The sequence below is a fragment of the Microcaecilia unicolor genome, chromosome 10 (assembly GCF_901765095.1).
Source record: "Microcaecilia unicolor chromosome 10, aMicUni1.1, whole genome shotgun sequence".
In the NCBI taxonomy this organism is placed as follows: domain Eukaryota; kingdom Metazoa; phylum Chordata; class Amphibia; order Gymnophiona; family Siphonopidae; genus Microcaecilia; species Microcaecilia unicolor.
In genome coordinates this window covers 149086642-149107899 of record NC_044040.1, presented here as the reverse complement: position 1 = coordinate 149107899, position 21258 = coordinate 149086642, and the positions used below count along the sequence as shown (strand labels likewise).

General features: G+C 43.1%; 1 protein-coding gene across 1 annotated transcript in view; it reads right to left on the bottom strand.

Annotated features, from left to right (window-relative positions):
* Positions 1-21258, bottom strand: part of LOC115478342 (ephrin type-B receptor 1-like) — a 421749-nt gene that overhangs the window by 17035 nt on the left and 383456 nt on the right. The window contains 1 exon segment of the mRNA XM_030215646.1: positions 2313-2462. Coding sequence (XP_030071506.1) covers positions 2313-2462 — 150 coding nt within the window.

The following is a 21258-nucleotide window of genomic DNA, read 5'->3' as shown; positions in this document are numbered from 1 at the left end:
TGGGTTTTGAATATCTTTTGTGGGGTTTTGTACTTTGTGTTGCTGCTACTAAGGTGGCATCAGAAATGGAATTGATTTTTTGGCATGCTAAGTAGGAAGGAGAGATATCCTGGTTCTGCTGTGTACCCACTACTGAGGGAATTTCTGTGAATGCAGCATCTGTTTTACAGAACTGGATCTTCAGGGTTTATGCTGAGGTTATATAATATATCCCGTCCTGTATAGTTCCCAGACTTCACTCCCATATAGGTGAAAGATTTAGGGGGTATTCTATAACTGGGCATCTGATAGCTGCCTATTCTATAAAGGAACGTAAGTGTCTACTTTCCCTTTATAAAATACTAGTTTAACAGGTATAGAATGAGTACAAGTGAATCAATTTTTTACTCTTTCAAGTAGAGAGGTGTGGTAGCCGTGTGGTACTCTTTCAAAAAATACAAAGACAAGGGGAACTCAATGAAATTACATAGAAACACATTTAAAACAAATAGGAAGAAATATTTTTTCACTCAAAGAATAGTTAAGCTCTGGAACTCATTGCCAGAGGATGTGATAACAGCAGTTAGCGCATGTGGGTTTAAAAAAGGATTGGACAAGTTCCTGGAGGAAAAGTCCTATTGAGACAGACATGGGAAAGTCATTGCTTAAACTGGGATTGGTAGAAAGGAATGTTGCTACTATTTGGGTTTCTGCCAGGTACTTGTGACCTGGATTGGCCACTGTTGGAAACAGGATACTGGGCTAGATGGACCATTGGTCTGACCCACTATGGCTATTCGTATGTTCTTATGTATTATTTTAGCACAATCACTAAGAGTGTGCACCTAAGTTCCAGAGATGTGTGTATAACCTATAGTATTCTACAGGTTACAGAAATAACTTTGTGCCCTGTCCACTCCCTCTTATATATACGCTAACCCTCAAACTACACGTTATGTAAGATATACTGGCATTTATAGAATAGTGGAAATTTGGCATCAATGCACATATGTGCATTCATACTTATGCATATGCTGGTATCAGGTTCTTAAAATCAAGTGCCTTCTTTACAGAATTGCCTTTTAAATGCCACATGGTACGTTTATCTTTGCTGTGCAACACCTTTGGATTGGGTTCTTTTGTATCCCAAGTTATTTGATATGTCAGAGTAAAAAATATAAATATCATTGTGCCTTCGGAGGTGATTCAGCATTCACTGCATACATAATTTGTTGGGGGGAGGGTTAATCTGAAAAAAGAGTGTCCCAGACATAGTTAATGTGGTCCTGAGTACAGATAGCAATCACAAGAGCGCTTTTAATGTTGAGCCAAGCCCACTGTCTGATAGATTGAACATTTGCTTGTATAATTGTAACTTACAATAATAACCAGGGTGCACTAGAAAGCAGAGACAGCCATCTTTCCCCTGGGGACACATCGGGCACAGACACAAAATCTCAGTTCAAAGCTGAGCCTTGTTGAACTTAATTATTCCAATTCAGGGAGGTTCTGACCAGCCCTTCTGATCACTGGTGGAAAGAGAAAGATTCAGAGCAATGCTGCAGGCAGTGAAAGTAGCAGGGCAGTTGGAGGTTAATCAGAGCTGCGGAGTTTCAAGACGATTGTTCTTTGTCTCTGCGGAAAGCTCCTTCCCTCATTACATCTGTCGATCACGGCATTATAGTGGAACTTACCAAATCTCTGTTTCTGGCTGACAAACCTCTGAACATGTTCAAAGCCTCCTCAGGTCCAATTACCTCCCAACCCACTAGCTGTTCTTTCCAATTTTCTTTCTTTACGCCTATTCTATTTCTTTTCAGCCTAATCCATCTTTTAAATCTGACACAGAAACAGCTACAGTGTTTTCACAATAGCACAGGCAGATGCTGTAAGAACTTGGAGCGCCACCACACTGAAGAATGCAATATCATTTGCTAAAGTGACATTCACAGAGACTTCCCCAATCATTACCACCAGTCAATGGCAATCCAGTTTTCCTTAAAGTAACTCACTGAACTGGAATGGCTGATAAATTCTCCACTAGAGGAACGGTATTTAGAGTTTGTCATTTTTACTATTTTTTAAACCCTGCCATTTAGGCTACCATTTTAGAAACTGAATATCCCATTTAATGGTAGAAATGGGATAAAAATCAAGAGTAATTATAATTTCCTGCCTCAACATCCCTTACAGCAACTTCCATAAACAGGCCTCTCTCATAGTCTGCAATCCTATACCGTTCTCTATTAGACAAAAAATTCAGCAGCGGAGAAACAGGAAGCATAATTTAAGATGTATGAACACCATTCAGACTTTAAGGATGCAGTCCTTACATCTTGGTTGGACATGTCCCAGTAAGGCCTTTCTCCAAATGACATCACTTCCCACATGACGATACCATAACTCCAGACATCACTGGCAGAGGTGAACTTGCGATAGGCAATAGCCTCAGGGGCTGTCCACCTTACTGGGATCTTCCCACCCTAGGAAGTAAAAAGAAGAAAAAAATGTACTTATCTTTCAGTAATATGCCTATTACTTTTTTCAAGGAAAGAGAATAGGTCACCATTCCACTGACATTAGGATCACTGGAGAGGAAAGATCCCTGAACATTTCAGGGTCAATATCGAAATGGTTTAAATGGCCAGGAGAGGCTCCTGGCCATTTAAATCACTTGATCAGGGCTAATTGGGCACATTCAGCGGCGCTTATCCGAATACTGCTGCTGAAAATGCGCCTCTAGCGTGGCTTAGTAAACAGGGCCCTTGGTAAATAAGCCATGTTGGTGTGTGCTACCACAGCTTGGTAAATCTAGCCTTCTGACATTCTTGGTTAATAACACAGCAGCCACCATGGAAGTGTTATTCTGAGAGCTGTCAACTGATGTGGGGTCCAGTTTACAATTATTTCTCTCATTCTGGTCATTTTTTTTGTTTTTACCTCTATCGTTATGATACACTTAATTAAATAGCAAACAAAGGGACCCTTTTACTAAGCCGCATAGGTGCCTACACGCACCCAACATCCATCAATTTTGAGTTACCGGCCGGCCACCGTGCGGCCCTTGCAGTAACTTCATTTTTGACGCGCATCCGCTAGGCGCGCCAGAAAATATTTTTATTTTCTGGCGTGCGGGTGGTAATTGGGCGGTAATTGGGCGGTAATTGTCATTCTATGCACGTAGACCTTATTGCTAGGTCAATGACTGGCGGTAAGGTCTCAGACCCAAAATGGACACATGGCAATTTTCATTTTGCCACACGCCCATTTTTGGCAAAAATATAAAAAAGGCATTTTTCACAGGTGAACTGAAAAATGATTCTGTGCTTGCCCAAAACACATGTCTACACTACCACAGGCCATTTTCAGCGTGCCTTTGTAAAATGGCCCCCAATAAAGAGACTAGTAGATCATTATAAAACATGACATTTCCCAATAAAAACAGTATGAGCCACACTGAAAAGTGTTCACTGATTTCGGTTCTTTTCTAATGTATTCTGTTTGCCTTGTTACCAGATAACTTTCAGAACTGCTCCTTTTATGAAGTACACAGGAGCACTGTTGCACACTTAGGGCTCCTTTAAAAAAGTAGCGCTACCGATTAACGTGAGCTGAATGGGAAGCTGTTCCTGGGAACTGAATAGGCTTCTTTGCATTCAACATGCCACTTTATAAAAGGAGCCCATAGTTTAGTCTGCTTAAATTTATGAAATATTGTATGCTTAGCAGTAGGCTGAAATAATTAACCTAAAAAGTATGCATCTTTCTAACTGCAGAGGCTATTCTTTAAAACAAAATTTGACATTCCACAGAAAAAATAACCTTCCGATTGATATTCAGCCTGCGGCAATCAGCATTTTTTTTTTTAACACTGAGCTCTGTGGACAGATTATCCCCATTCAATCCTAAGAAATGTCTGGATACCAGCACTGAATATATGGGATAATTGAGGCTGTGCTAGTCGCCAGAGCTTATGTGGGTCCTGGGGTCCAGGGGGTGGGGGAGGCTCAAGACTGCCATAATATTTTATCGGGGGGGGGGGGGGGGGGTTGCAGGATCTCTGCCCTCAACCTTTGCTTCTGCCTATGAGTGCCCAAATCTCAAATCTGGCCCTAGAGACAGATATTGGAGATGGTAAATGGAGCAACAGACTGTGAGGGTGATGGACAACTGAGAGAGGGAATAGGGGAAGGCTGGGACGGTGTAAGTCTGGGTAATAGAAAACTGGAGGGGAAGAAAAAGGGATAAAATCTAGACTTGGATTTATATTGAGGCAGAGAGAAAGAAATGAAGAAAAATGAGATGCCACAGAAAGATAAATTTCAGAAAGAGATATGGAGGAGGACCGAAAGGAGGCGGGAAAAAAGAAATTGAAAATGGATAAAAGACACTGAAAGGGAAGCCAGGAGATCAACAAGAAGAAAGCAGAAAAAACGTGGAAAAGTCATTTTATTTTTAGTTTTGTGAATGAAATTTCAGCTTTTGGGAATGTTCATCTCTTGATATCTTTGTATTTTACCCAGTATTAGAAGAAATGCATTTCTGGTTCTGTTTCTGTAATGTAGCATTATTCTATGTGTGTTTAACAGGTAAGAGATTCTGCTAGTATGTAACTTCTGTATAAGGTTCAGTATCAATCCTGTTTATTTCTTTGGGGGCAATTTCTCCAAATAAGTTAGTCTTGTACTTACTATGACAGTAACAAACCTCACTGCTAAGCCAGGGCTTGTGGACTATGATCTCAGCCTCTCAAATTTTACAGTTAATCCTCACCATAGTACTTGCATCATGGAGGAGTAGCCTAATAGTGTGGCTCCTTGTGACTCTAGGCAAGTCACTTAGGAGGTCCTTTAAATAAGGTGCGCTGAAAAATGGCTTGTGGTAGCGTAGGCGCGGGTTGTGGGCGCGTGCTGATCCATTTTTCAGTGCACCTGTAAAAAAAGGCCTTTTTCAAAATTTTCCCAAAAATGGATATGCAGCAAAATGAAAATTGCCATGCGTCCATTTTGGGTCTGAGACCTTACCGCTAGCCACTGACCTAACAGTAAAGTCTCACGTGGTAACCGGGCGGTAATGGTCTACGCACGCCAAATGTCACCTGGCGCAAGTCCATTACACGTATCTGAAAATAAAAAACATTTTTGGATGTGCGTATCGGACGCATGCCAAAAATGAAATTACCACAAGAGCCACATGGTAGTCGGGCGGTAACTCCATTTTGGCATGTGTTGGGTGCGCATAGACGCTTACGTGGCTTAGTAAAAGGGCCCCTTAACCCTCCATTGTCCTAGGTACAAAAATACTTAGATTGTGAGCCCACTAGAGACAGAAAAGGTACCTGCATATAATAAATGTAAACTGCTTTGGTTGTACCACAGAAAGGCAGTATATCAAATCCTTGATGCTCTACCCAAAGAGAGCTCCCCTCTGCATTTCATAAGATATAAAATGTATAGGCAATCTATCCAGATGTGCTTGAAAATTATTTTTAATTAAACCCATTGCACCCACAACAATGTGAAATATTTCTGTATCTTTCTGCCCTTGAGGCGTCTCTCTCTCTCCATAGGATTCATAGAGTAATGACTTGAGACTGACATCTTTATGATCAATGCCATTCTGGTGTTTTTCTCTTTTACCACTATGTCCAGATTCTTTGCATCCAGCTTTTTATTGGTCAGGATAGAACTGTGCCAGGTTTCTTTCAATAGGAGGTGTATTATGGCCTACAACCTTCTGTATTTTCATAAACAAGACTGTTGCTATTTCAGTCCTGGAATTAATGCTATTATGGTATAGCAGGTTTAATCCAGAGGTTATCAGTGACTTTTTGGCAAGGGTTTATGCTGGTAGTCGATGGAGTCTGTGTTCTTGTTTCTGAAATAACACCACAATTTGAATATTTTATTTTGTATGGTGAGTTGAGTAGGGAACCTCCTAGTTCATCTCTACACCTACTGCTGGAAGAGTTTCTGTAATTTAGTGGCATAGCCACAAAGGGGTCTTGGGGGCCTGGGACCCCTCACTATGGGCTCAAGCCCTCTCCAAAATTGTGGCACCCATGAAAATGGCTGGTGGGCATGCCCAAGCCCTGCCCCTGCCAGCAGAAGCACTTCACTGCCCGAACCCCCTCCATTGCTGCCTGAGTAGCAAGGAAGTCGATGGTGTGCTTCAGATATTGAGGCTGGCACTCTTGAGCATGCTCAATTCAGTAGCATGAACTGAACATGCAAGGGTGTGCCAGCGTCAGCAGCTGAAGCCCCTGCTGAATTCCTTGTTGCTTAGGCAGCATGGGCTTGAGAATCCCCACCAGCAAGGGTAGGACTTAACAATGCTGTGGGGGCAGGAGGGAGAGAACAAACGTGTGCCCTCCCCCAGTCCATCCCTGTTCTCCTCCCAAAAAGGGACTTCTGCCTACACCCGTAGTAGATACACACTGAATTCAAGCTAAAGTGTTACTTTTGGGGCATAGTCCCATTCTGTATTGACCTGATTTCATTAATATTATCTAACCTATTCAGGAGGTGTTGAGGGGTGTAACTGAAAAATCCTAAATCTGGGAGTAGGAGAGATCCCTGAAGCAGCTCCAGGTAGTGGTGTGTGGGAAGCCAGTATTTTTCACAGGGGGTACCAATTTCAATTTGTACACAGGGCACTGATTAGCTTTGAGACAACTAAAATCTTATCTAACACTCCCAAAAAGCATTGCAAAACAGAAACAGGAATTAGCAAAAAGAACAGCAGAAGATAATCTCTTTAAACAGATAAAGCAAATAAGGCGGTGAGCCCATTATCATATCACATACCAAAAGAGCAGAAGACAGAAAGCTGGCAGAATACTAAACTTCAACCCAAACTAACTGAAAAATCAGGTCTTAAGACCCTTCCTAAAGACGAGGCAGTGTGTTCCCTGCTATTTCTTGGGGTAATTTAGGGGTCCTTTTCAGTGGCGTAGGAAGGGGGGGCGGTCCACCCCGGGTGCACGCGCTCGGGGGGTGCCGGCCCCGCTGGTTCCCTGCTCTCTCTGCCCCGCAGAGAGAGCAGGGAACCAGCGGGGCCGACGCAGCTCCGAGTGACGTGCACTTGGGGCGGATCGGCCCTCCCGCAGGTAAGAATGCAGTCGGGGGGGGGGGGTGTTGCACTCCGGGGGGGGGGGGGGGGGCGCCGCAGAGGGGGGGGCGCGCCGTGCTGCACCCGGGGGGGGGGGTGCGCAGCGGTGACCCGCCCCGGGTGCCATTAGCCCTCGCTACGGCACTGGTCCTTTTACTAAGCCGTGTAAGCGTCTATGCACACCCAACACGCGCCAAAATGGAGTTGCTGCCTGGCTACCGAATGGCCCTTGCAGTAATTTCATTTTTGGTGCGCATCCGCTACGTGCGCCCGAAAAACATTTTTTATTTTGAAGTGGCATTTGCCATGCGTAGACCATTACCGCCCAGTTACCACGTGAGACTTTACTACTAGGTCAATGGCTGGTAGTAAGGTCTCAGACCCAAAATGGACATGCAACAATTTTCATTTTGCCGCACGTCCATTTCCGGCAAAAAATTTTAAAAGGCATTTTTTGCAGGTGCACTGAAAAATGATTCTGCGTGCACTCAAAACACGCATCTACAGTACCGCAGGCCATTTTTCAGCGCACCTTAGTAAAAGGACCCCTTATTTAGCAAAGCAGCACACTTACATGAACAGCATGGGCCAGTAGAAGTTGACTTTGAGAACAGTGAACAGGAAAATAAACCCTTAACATTAATTGATTATGCTGGGATTTTTCCATGGTCACTGGGATCTATCCACTTGTTGTCTGACCTGTCTGTACCATTCCCTGATACTAACTGGTTGATATGGATATCTGCACCTCTTGCAGGCAAGCATCTCCAGTAAGCATACTGCCAGTACTCTTCCAAACAGGCAGTGCAGATTCACCAGGGAGTCAACAGTTTCTAAAAGCCACTGCATAAGCTAGGGCGCCGGTATCTACAGGAATAAAGGTTTGTTTATTTTGGTGCAAACACCCCCCCCCCCCCCCCCTCACCACCACCCCCAATTCTCAGACTCTTGCTTCTCTTTGCTACTTTTCACCAGTAGATTTCAGCATATTTCATTCAGGCTTTGAAACTGTTTCTTAGCCAAGTCTAGGGAAATGTAAGTTAGCTGTTTCTCCTGCTCCTCTACCTCAGGATCCGACATTGTTCCCAGATGGTCCGACATCTTTTCATGGCTGAAGACAAGGACTTGGCCTTCTGCTAGGCACAAGTTCTCATGATCACAGTCTGAGGTCAGTATCAGTGGGATGGAAGCCTGATTGTGGAGCAGTGGGGTCTTTCCATTCTTCAGCACTTTGTTCAGAGGATTCAGCTGTCCAGAAAGCAGTGCAAAGATGAAGAGCACAGAGGCCCATCTGAGAAGTTCATACACATTGTCCAAATTATAAATGAAGCTGGCTAGTAAATTATCCAGATCAGCCACTTTGTTTTCGAGTGTCTTGACTAGATTGTTGGCCTTGTAGAACATGGACTGTCTTTCATGTGTGTCCATATGATATTATGTACTTTTAGTAGCACTATACAAATGACAAGCAGTATCTGTATGCTTCAAAGGAATAACTGACAGGGTTTTGAAGATATGGAGCTGAAAGAGGAGTTAAATGTGACTCCAATGTAAACCTGAGAGACTCAGGGATAGGAACGGACTGAGAGTGGTCTGGGCCCCTGGGCACTGAGAGTGGTCTGGGCCCCATGCCCGGCCGCTGCCCAATGCCCCCCCCCCGCACCGAAGCAGCCGACATCTGTGCCATCCCAGTTCTTTCCTGTCCAATGCACTGCCGCTATTCCCCCACCCGCAGATGCAAATTTCAAAAACAGACATATTTCAATCACTATAGTATAGGTTAACAAATACAAATAAAAACAAAAAATGGAAAATATGATACTATTTTATTGGACTAAATACACTTTTCAGTTAGCTTTCAGAGGCCAAAACCTCTTTTCTCAGGTCACGACAGTATACTGCTGTTAAGGTATTCTGCTCTGACATGAGAAAGGAGGGTTGGGTCTCCAAACATAAGTCAAACATTTATTAAAATTAATCCAATAAAGATATCACCTTATTTCCACTTTCTGTATATATGAACACAGCTACCACACTACTTTATCCTAAACTAAAAATAAAATTCAATTTTTCCTACCTTTGTTGTCCGGCCATTTACTTTTTCTAATTGTGTTGATCCCAGTCTCTAGTTTCTTCTGTCCTCGATCTCTTCTTAACTCTCACCAGCATCTGCCCCTCTCTCCCCCCTTTTCTTTCTGCATCTGCTCCCTGTCTCTCGCCCCCCTTTTCATCCAGCATCTGCCCCTCCCTCCCCCCTTTCTATCCAGCGTCTGCCCCCTCTCTCTCCTCCTTTCCATCCAGCATCTGACCCTTCTCCCTCCTCACTTCTATCCAGTCTCTCCTCTTTTTCTCCCTCTTCCATCCAGCATCTGGCTCCTCGCTCTCCTCACTTCCATCCACTCAGGCCCCTCTCTCTCCCCAGTTCCATCCAACATCTGCATCCTCTCTCCCCCTTCCATCTGGCATCTATCCCCCTCATCCAGTGTCTGTCCCTTCTCTCCCCATATCCATCTGGCATATGTCCCTTCCCTCCCCCTCATCCAGTGTCTGTCCCTCCTCTCCCACTTTCCATTTGACATCCGTCCCCTCTCTCCTTCCCATCCAGCATCTGTCTTCCCTCCCCCCTCCATCCAGCATCCAGTGTCGTCGTTGATGATACATTGAAACCTTCTGCTTAGTGTGCTGCTGCGGCTAAGAAAGCAAATAGAATGTTAGGTATTACAAGGAAAGGAATAGAAAACAAAAATGAGGATGTTATAATGCCTTTGTATCACTCCATGGTGCGACCGCACCTCGAATATTGTGTTCAATTCTGGTTGCCCCATCTCAAAAAAGATATAGTGGAATTAGAAAAGGTGCAGAGAAGGGCGACGAAAATGATAAAGGGGATGGGACGAGTTCCCTATGAGGAAAGGCTAAAGCGGCTAGGGCTCTTCAGCTTAGAGAAAAAGCTTGGCTGAGGGGAGATATGATAGAGGTCTATAAAATAATGAGTGGAGTTGAACGGGTAGATGTGAAGCGTCTGTTCACGCTTTCCAAAAATACTAGGACTAGGGGGCATGCGATGAAGCTACAATGTAGTAAATTTAAAATGAATTGGAGAAAATATTTCTTCACTCAACGTGTAATTAAACTCTGGAATTCGTTGCCACAGAATATGGTAAAGGTGGTCAGTTTAGCGGAGTTTTAAAAAGGTCTGGACGTCTCCCTAAAGGAAAAGTCCATAGACAGTTATTAAATGGACTTGGGGAAAATCTACTATTTCTGGGATAAGCAGTATAAAATGTTTTGTACATTTTGGGAACTTGCTGGGTATTTTTGACCTGGATTGGCCACTGTTGGAAACAGGATGCTGGGCTCGATGGACCTTTGGTCTTTCCCAGTATGGCAATACTTATATACTTATGTACATCTGTCCCATCTCTCCTTCCTTCCATCCGGCATCTGTTCACCCTCCACACTCCATTCTCCATTCAGCATCTGTCCCCCTTCCCCCTCATTCAGTGTCTCAGTCTTTTTTTCAGTCCCTCCCCCCCCCCCCCACCGGACACCCCCACTGCCACTGGTGCACCAGGCTCTCCCCACTCCCACCCAATACCATTCTGTCGTGGTCACCACCACCACTGCTGCTGTTTCAGCAGTGGTGGCAAAAACAGAAAAAACCACACTGTTTCCACTTACGGCTGACAGGCTCTCCCCCAGAACAGGAAATTATGTCAGAGGAAGGAGGGACTGGCAGCTATGAGCAGGAACAGTGTGGCCCCGCAATCTTTTTTTTCTGTTTTTGCTGTGGCAGAAGGGTACTGAGTGGGAGTGGGGAGAGCGGTGGGCATCCGGGCAGAGCCTCTGGGCCCTCAGGCACTGCCTGGCTGCCCAAATGGTCAGTTAGCCCCTGCTCAGAGACTGGTTGTGCTATTCATTGTTATGAAGAAAGTATGCTTTGTTAGGTACAAGAAAAAGTCCAATGCCAGAGTTCAAACTATGTTTCTTCCACTGACAGTCTTTGTGATAGTCCTTGTGATCTCGGGTAAGTCACTTAACCCGCCACTGCCTCCGATACAAAGCTTGGATTGTAAGCAATACTGGACAGGGAATACCTACTTTACCTTTCTGTAACTCCCTTCAAAGTCAGATTTGGAAAGATAGTAACATAGTAGATGACGGCAGAGAAAGACCTGTACGGTCCATCTAGTCTGCCCAACAAGATAAACTCATATGTGCTACTTTATGTGTATACCTGACTTTGATTTGTATCTGCCATTTTCAGGGCACAGACCGTAGAAGTCTGCCCAGCACTAGCCCCTCCTCCCAACCACTAGCCCCGCCTCCCACCCAATCTCCGCTAAGCTTCTGAGGATCCATTCCTTCTGAACAGGATTCCTTTATGTTTATCCCACACATTCTTGAATTCCGTTACCATTTTCATCTCCACCACCTCCCGTGGGAGGGCATTCCAAGTATCCACCACTCTCTCCGTGAAAAAATACTTTCTGACATTTTTCAGAGCTAAGTTTGAAATGGCAGAACATTCAGTCTAAAAAAAAAATACAGAAAATATACTTGAAATTTTGAAAGCACTTAGACTTACAAAGTTACATAGTAAGCAATAGAACGTTGTAAGTCTAAGTGCTTTGAAAATGAGCCCCATAATACAGTATTATCTTGTCACTTGACAATTTGTATCATTTTGTACTGAAAAAAGTTAATTCAGTCCTAAACCTTCAGATTTCATGTAAAGTTTAAAAAAAAACAAAAAAACATTGTATATGAAATAAGTACTATGTTGACAATAATTCTGGGAATTTACTTTTTAAAAAAATTTATGTGTGAAAACCAGTCACAAGTAATTTCAACGTGCCCTTCATTAACTATAGAAAAATAAATCTGTAACTTCCAAGGGCACAATATTGAAAAGCATTTATCCAGACAAGAAGCACTACTATCCAGATAAGGGCTATTGGCAATAGAAACAGAGAAAAAATATAGGCAGATAAAGACCATATAGCCTATCCAGTCTGCCCATCCATGCCATCTATTCTCCCTATCAATCCCTTAGAGATCCTATGTACTTGTCACAAGCTCATCTGAGCAAATTTCAGCAGCACCGTTTGGAAAGTGGCACTGAAAATAATTACTGACCACCCCGGCACTATCTAGATACTGCTTGGGTGAAGCATGAATACTCAGTCTGCTATCTGAATAACTTATCTGGGTAACTTAGGATGGCAAAATGTACAACAGAACATTGCCGCTCTATTTGGATAGTCAGCACTGCTCACTATCTGGATAGCAATGATGATCACCTAGATAACTTTGACAAAATTTAGGCGCTAGGATACTGCAAGCTATGTACGAATTCTATATTGGCAATTATGTCCATAATTGCCATTATAGAATATTAACATGAGCGGGCATTTATGCCAATAGTTAGGTGTAGCGGATTATGCCATGTGAACAACTGGTGCAAACGACTGCAAATCAATGTTGCAGTTGCACATGTAACTGATAGTATATTAGAATTTTACCCCCTAATTCTATAAAGTTGCATATCCAACTTTGCAACTAGGCATGCACCTAGCATACAAGTACGTGGCAAGATCGCAAAACAGTACAATACATTTTATGCTACGTATCCTAGAAATAAGCAGTGGATTTTCCCCAAATCCATATTAATAATGGTTTATGAACTTTTCTTTTAAGAAGGTATCCAAACATTTTTTAAACTTTTTACCACTGTGGATTAATGTAGAAAGAGGAAATGGAATATATCTTTATGTTTGTATAACATACAGACCTCTCTCAGAGGGAGAAGAAATAGAGATTTAATCAAAGACATTCACCGTATTGCTATGAGAGGGAACATGTTATTGCCAGGTGACTTCAATTTGCAAGACCTTAATTTGGACATTCCAGCTGTAGTGTCATTTAGAAGTACGGAGATCCTGGTTTCTTTGTAGAGAGCACTGATTCTGCAACTGGTAATGGAACTCACGTGAGAGGAGGTGATACCGGACCAAGAGGAGGTGATACCGGACCAAGTGCTTACAAATGGGAAAAACGTTTTCGATGTCACAGTGGATGATCATGTAGATCCAGTGATTACCATCTTGGTTCAGTATTAGAAGAAAGGTGGGCATGGTTCTTTTTTAAAGACTATCTTTACTATGTAATGTTTTCCTTCAGAAATTAGTACAACAATATTAATACCTATTTTGAAAGATACTGCTAAACCTACCAATATATGTTCTAACTATTAGCCCTCTGGCTAAGATTTCAGAATCACTTGCCCAATGTCAGCATTACTTAGATCAATTTGATTATTTGAATCCCATACAATCAGCATTTCATAAAAAAATTAGAAAGTGAAAAATTAGCAGTGAAACCAATTACGTCTGTAGTTGGACAAATGCTTATACAACTAGATTTGTCAGTGGCATTTGACCTTGTTGATCATGATTTGCTTTTAACAAAACTGGACTCAATTGGTATTTCAGAGCTAGTATGGTCTTAGTTTTCTGCATTTTTGAAAAACTATAGTTACATAATCAAAATGTCTGGTGAAACCTTTTTATCTTTGTTATTTCACAAATACCTATAACATATTTTATTGTTCAAAAATAGTTTATTATTTTTATATTGAAAAGCATGTTTATAATCACAGCATTGAAATGATTCATTTTACTGTAAACAGTCCTGAGTTAGAATGAGATGATATAAAAAAATATTATTATTATTATGTAGAAGCTGATGAAGGTAAAGATGAATTAACAATTTATGTTCTTGTTGCACAGGTTCACAGATGGCCTATTTGTGTACATGTTCTCAGGGACAGGAGAATACAAACACAAATAGGAATGAAAGTAGGTGGATCTCAAGACTATGTTCATGAGAAGCTAGCTAGCTAAACTAAAAAGTAGACAAAGCAATGGAGTTGGATGGGATATATTTGAGGCAATTGAAGTAAAGTGGTGTGGTAGCTGTATTAGTCCACTTTTAAAGGTAATAAATAGAGATAAATCAAAACAGAGAAAATAAGATGATACCTTTTTTATTGGACTAACAATACATTTTTGATTAGCTTTTGAAGGTAACCTTTCTTCAGATCGGAAATAAGCAAATGTTGACAAATATCAGAATATATAAGTGAAACACAAAAGCATTCCAGTGACAGTCTCACAGGAAGAGGCTGGGGTGGGTTAGGTGGGTGAGTGAGAGACAGAGAGAGACAGATGGCTGATGAGAGTGATCAAGCAGTATAATTTTATGGTTTATAGTGAGATAGAATGCCCAGATCTTAAGTCCTGTCAGTGGATGTCCAAATATTTCATCATTTTGACTTCAAAGGTCTTATGTTACTACTACTACTATTTAGCATTTCTATAGCGCTACAAGGCATACGCAGCGCTGCACAAACATAGAAGAAAGACAGTCCCTGCTCAAAGAGCTTATGTTCCTGGATTGTCTTAAAATTTCCTTTTAGTAACATAGTAAATGATGGCAGATAAAGACCTGAATGCTCTATCCAGTCTGCCCAACAAGATAAATGCATTTTACATGGTATGTGATACTTTACATGTATACCAGAGTTTGATTTGTCCCTGCCTTTCTCAGGGCACAGACTGTAAAAGTCTGCCCAGCACTGTTCCTGTACTAAAAGTTCTGAAGCTAACGTCGAAGCCCGTTAAAATTTACACTCCAGCCCATCCATATCCATTCAGCCACGATCAGGGCGCAGACCGTAGAAGTAACATAGAGGGGCATAATCGAACAGAAACGCCTATCTCCATGGGCGTTTATCTCCGAGAACGGGTCCGTGAAGGGGCGGACCCAAGCGTATTTTCAAAACAATTAGACGTCCATGTTTTATTCGCCAAGTTGTGAGCTGGGCGTTTTTGCTTTTCAGCGATAATGGACAATGAAATCGCCCAGCTCAAAAACGAATAAATCCAAGGCATTTGTTCGTGGGAGGGGCCAGGAGTCGTAGTGCACTGGTCCCCCTAACATGCCAGGACACCAACCAGGCACCCTAGGGGGCACTTTTACAAAAACAGAACAAAAGGTAAAAGAGCTCCCAGGTGCATAGCACCCTTCCCTTGTGTGTAGAGCCCCCCAAATCCCCCTCAAAACCCACTGCCCACAAGTCTACACCATTACTATAGCCCTAAGGAGTGAAAGGGGGCACCTACATGTGGGTACAGTGGGTTCGGGGGGGGGGGGGGTTGGACGACTAAGCATTAAGCAGCACAATTGTAACAGGTAGGGGGGGGGATGGGCCTGGGTCCACCTGCCTGAAGTCCACTGCACCCCCTAACAACTGCTCCAGGGACCTGCATACTGCTGCCAGGGAGGTGGGTATGACATTTGAGGGTCAAAATAAAAAGTTGTGAAACATCATTTTTTGTGGTGGGAGGGGGTTTATGACCACTGGGGGAGTCAGGGGAGGTCATCCCCGATTCCCTCCAGTGGTCATCTGGTCATTTAGGGCACTTTTTGGGGCCTTATTCGTGAAAAACAGGGTCCAGGAAAAGTGCCCTAAATTCTAGCTAAAAACGCATACTTTTGTCCCATTATCTGTGAAATGCGCCCATCTCTGTTCGGCAGATAACCACGCCCCAGTTCCGCCTTCGCCACACCTCTGACACGCCCCCATCAACTTTGTCCGCATCCGCGACGGAGTGCAGTTGAAAACGTCCAAAATCGGCTTTCGATTATACCGCTTTAATCGTTTTTGTGAGATAAACGCCCATCTCCCGATTTAGGTCGGAACTTGGGCGTTTTTCTCGTTCGATTATAAGCTGGATAGTAACATAGTAGATGACGGCAGAAAAAGACCTGCACAGTCCATCCAGTCTGCCCAACAAGATAAACTCATATGTGCTACTTAAAAGACCCACTTGGAAATCAGAGTTCATATTGAAACCAGATAATTGTTGTCACATTCCAGAAAAAAAAAAGAATTGGAAGGCTGAAAGGAAATATTTCTTCCTAGAAAGGGTTCTTTTAAGTGAGCCTGGGATAGGCAGAGATGATGGGACAAAGCTCAGGCTGCCAGAGACTCTGCAGTGTGGCACCAGAAAGGGCCCGTAGAAGTCCGCCCAGCACTGGTTTTACTCTCCAATTACCGGCGTTGCACCCAATCTCTGCTAAGATTCCATAGATCCATTCCTTCTAAACAGGATTCCTTTGTGTTTATCCCGTTTGAATTCCATTACCATTTTCATCTCTACCATATTCTTCCCACAAGATCACTGATGCAGTGTTCTGGTTTTGTAAAGTGCTGCCCCACAGAGGTGGCATCCTGGTTGGCATTGGAATGTTTAATATTATGTCTATATAAATTGAGTCTCATCTTTAGCATCTGGCTTGTTTCTCTAATATAGCACCCTTCTTCACACTTTTTGCATTGAGTGATATATACCACATTTGAAGATAGGCATGTGAAGGATCCCCTACACTGGCTGAATGCTTTTCCCCATTTAAGTGACTTTGGGATCCTGAGAGATATGTTGGCACAGTTTGCAGCTAGGTATATTGCAGGGACATGTACCATACTCTTCTTTTTGAGCTTGTATTGGGAGTTTGCTTTTCAATAATTTCTTTTTCAAATTAGGTGGCTGTCGGAAGGTCTAACAAAGTTCTGGTGGCTCCACTCTGAGATTTTCAATGTTTTTTTGGAAGAATTTAGAGTGGTACGGGGGGGGGGGGGGGGGGGATGGAGATAGGAAGATGTGGTTCCTTTCCATACAAGTGTAAGTAAGGAGAAACCTGGGAGAAAAAGACCAATTAATCTGACCTTGGTGGTGAGTAAATTAATCAAACACTGCTAAACAGAGGATAATATAGTTTCTGGAATCTAGTAGATTACAGAATCCAAGGCAGCATGGATTTACTAGAAGTAGGTCTTGTTAGACAAATCTGATCAATTTCATTGCCTGGAAAATCAGAGTTGGAGAGGAGAGAATGCTAGAGCAAGAATACTTATAGATCACAATAAAGTACAATATGGATACTTATTGTCCGCATCTTACCTGCATGTTTAAAGCTCCAGCATTTTAAACACAGGAGAGCGAAGCATTGGAATATAAAGATGCCAAGTATAATCTGAAGATGCCAAGTTGAATTTGAAGGCGCTAAGGTCAGCGCGAGGAGGGTGCCGCTGAACGCGGGACATCACCGGTGAGCCCCACGAACTTCCAGCACAAACAGGAAACACTGGGGACCCTCCGCGCCTCCCTACCTGACTCGTGGCCACGGCACCACAACGCGACCCTGATCAGACCCGATCCCAGCCACACCAGAGCCGGACAACCCCACCTACGAGTTGTCTGAAGGGCGGCGGCAGGCACCAACCAGCGGTTCCCCAGGCCGCGGCGCAACCCGGACAGGACCTGACCCAGCCACAATGGAGAGGGACGATCTCACCTGCGAGTTGGCGGGGGAACGGCCACGGGCACCAACCGACGATCACCAGGTTGGTCACGAGTCAGACTTATATTTGGCTGCCCAGAATACCGCAGCCAGACTTATATTTGGCAAAACAAAATACGAAAATGCAAAACCACTAAGAGAGAAACTACACTGGCTCCCACTTAAAGAACGTACCACGTTCAAGATCTGCACGATTGTTCATAAAATCATCTACGGCGAAGCCCCGTCATACATGATAGACCTCGTGGACCTCCCACCCAAAAACGCTAAAATATCAGCCCGCACTTTTCTTAAACTACACTTTCCCAACTGCAAAGGACTAAAATATAGACTAACACATGCATCCAGCTTTTCCTACATGGCCACCCAGCAGTGGAATGCACTACCAACACAACTGAAAACAATCAACGACATAACCAACTTTCGCAAATCTTTGAAAACATATCTCTTCAACAAAGCCTACCACAAAAATCCATAACCAACTACAACTCTCCCACACTCCACCTTTATTCTGACTGTCTTCTATATAACTGCTGATCATATCGTCGTGTCATCCTTAATATCTTTGTAACACCAAATGTATCCTTTGTACCCTGAAATGGCGACGCCATAACAGGTCTTTGTAAGCCACATTGAGCCTGCAAATAGGTGGGAAAATGTGGGATACAAGTGCAATAAATAATAAATAATAAGACGGCAGCTCCTGAAGAAGCAGTATCCAGTGAAATGGAGGGGGCTCCGTAGAGCACAAGTCGTGTCTATTTTCAAGCTAAAGTTTTCTGATTAGTGATATGACATATATGACATATAGTAGCTATGCTATGCCCCCCCCCCAGCGGCGTGCACCCGGGGGCGGATTGGCCCTCCCGCCCACCCCTCGCTTCTAAAGTAAGTAAGAATGCGCTCCGGGGGGGGGGGGGTGCGCGCTGGGGGGGTGTCGTCTCTGTTGGTTCCTTGCTCCCTCTGCCCCAGAACAGGTTACTTCCTGTTCTGGGGCAGAGAGAGCAAGGAACCAATGGAGCCGATGCAGCTCCCAGCGACGTGGACTCGGGGGTGGATTGGCCCTCCTGCCCGCCCCTCGCTTCTAAAGTAAGAATGCGCTCCGGGGGGGGGGGGGGTGTGCGCACCGGAGGGGGGCGCCATGCTGCACCCGGAGGAGGGGGTGCACAGTGGTGACCCGCCCCGGGTGTCAGCCGCCCTCGCTACGGCACTGATAGTAGCACTACGTTTTACTGAAATCTTTCCTCCACATACATTGGGGTGCTAATAGTTAGCAGACATAATGTTACTGAGTATTGTACTTTCCAGTCTGCAAGCCAGCTTTTCAGAGAACAGCAAAAAAAAAAAAAAAAACCAAAATCTCAAGAAGAAAAAAATATATTGAAAATAAAAGTTAATTAAATTGCCCTCCGAAGGGACACCACCTTGTAGTGGTGGAGGGGCTTCCGTGTTTCAATGACTCAGGGGGCTATGCTGAAGGGTTACCCATATCAGACAGGCTTCTGAGGAGAAACCAGACAAAGAGTGTCCCAAGCTAGTGAGAGCGGAAAGATGGTGACCTAAGGCTCGTACGCTCAATGGCCCAGCTGTTCTCTGAAGTTCTGTCTTTGTTTACTTGAAGTTTCTTCTTTGCATTTGCAGTTGCCTTAACTGAGAGGAAGGGGACAATGGGGGGTCAGCTGCCGATGGCCAGCGTTTTGTCCCCTGTGCAGCAAGTGTGGGACCACTGTGCGATGAGCTGCCCACAGATGACTGGGTTGATGAGTCCTTTGATTAGCACCAGCGAAGGCACGCCGATGCTCTTGGACCTGGAAACAACTTCATCGCTCTCAAATCATTTAACCACCATGCCCAAAGGCTGAACCCGTGTCGGCGGTGCCACTCCTAAACCCGTAAGAGCTATCAGCTTGGAGTTTTTGGCTCCCGTGGAGGTTACATTGAATATCATCTGGAAGGCACGCCAGGACCTAATGGTGGTAGTAAATAATTTTGCTTCAGATATAATCTTATTAGTGAGCTACATGGATAATCTAATTGAATCCTTGGAGAATGAAAAATTGATACAGTAAATGAAGTTCTACAGGAATAGAAAACGGTTAAGATTTTGAAAATGTTAATAGACCAGAAAACTTTGAACAAAATGAATATTATTACAGATGATTAATATTGAGATTGTTGTTTTCCCAGAGTTCCGGGTATGACTCCTAAAGTTTTTTTTCCTCTGAAATGATTCCTCTTAGTATATTAATTCAAAAGGAGTGAAGCCTGTGAAACTGGGATTACTTTAATCAGTGGGAATTGGTTTAGAGATTGTTAAATTTCTGGTTTTAAAAGAGAAAAAAATGAAATCAGGTGTGTTATTTCCACTAATATTGGACAATAAGTATGTTTCCAACAAAATTAATTGACTATACACCGTCTTGGGTTTGAAGAAGCCAACCAGATGATCAATGTGGAATAATGATTTAGATAAAAAATAACTGGGGATAATCAGGTTAATACCACGTTTTCTTTGTTTACTGTTGTTTAAATGATCTCCTTGTCTTGTTTCACTCTCCCTATTTATTTTGTGGTCTAAGAAAGAGAAAGATTGTATATAATACATTTATCTAGTTGAGATTGTTTTCTTCTAATATTGTATTATTGTATAGTCATCTCTGTATTACTGTTTGCAAGTGACCCTTGTAAAATGAAAAATTATAAATAAATGATTAAAAAAAAACTAAATTAAATTTGGGCAATTAAGATTTCAGCCAGGCCTTTCCACATAACTGTCTCTCTGTGTCAGGTGCATGCGTCTGGTAGTGCTATACACATGCTAATAATAATAATAATAATAACTGATTCACAAACAGTGAAAGCCCTGGATATGGGTCTTAAAATGACTAACCGGGTTAGAAACTGAATAGGAGGCAACAAAGGGTAGTGCTAAATGGAGTTTACTCTGACGACAGGGGCATTACTAATGGTATGCCGCAGAGATAGGTACATAAGCTCTTTTAAAACTTTTTGTATGCCATATTGAAGAAAGGCTGTCAGGAAAGGCTTGCTTTTTTGTGGATGATATCAAAAATCTGCAACAAGGTAGACATTCTGGAAGATGTGGATAATAGGAGAAAGATTTAGTGAAGCTTGAAAAATGGTCTAGAATTTGGAAGCTAAGATTCACGACTCTAAAAATTCAGGGCCATGCAACTGGGCTGAAAAACCCAAGGGAGCAGTACAATATAGATGGTGAAGTACTTCCATGCATGAAAGAAGAGCAGGAGCTAGAGATGATCATATCTGATATCTTAAGGTAACCAAACAGGTAGGAAAGTCAGATGTGTGGGTGCAAAGGAAGAAGAAGGGCTAGTAGGATTATAAAGGTGATAATGCCTCTGTATAAGTCTCTGTTCAGACCTCATTTGCAGTACTGTGAACAATTCTGGCGACCACACTTTCAAAAGGATTTAAAAATGGCAGAGTCAGTCCAGAGAGAGATTACTAAAATGGTCAGTGGTCTTATAAAGCATTTGGGGGATAGACTTAAGATCTAAATATGTTTACTTTAGAAAAAAGGCAGGAGAGGGATGAAATATAAGACATTTAAATTCCATGTGGCATAACTAGGCCTCTTTCAATTGAACTGAAGCTCTGAAATAAGGGTGTAATAGAATGAAGGAGAATGTACACAGACTCAGGCGCAATCCAAAGGAATATTTCTTTATGAAAAATGTAATGGATACATGGAACAACCTC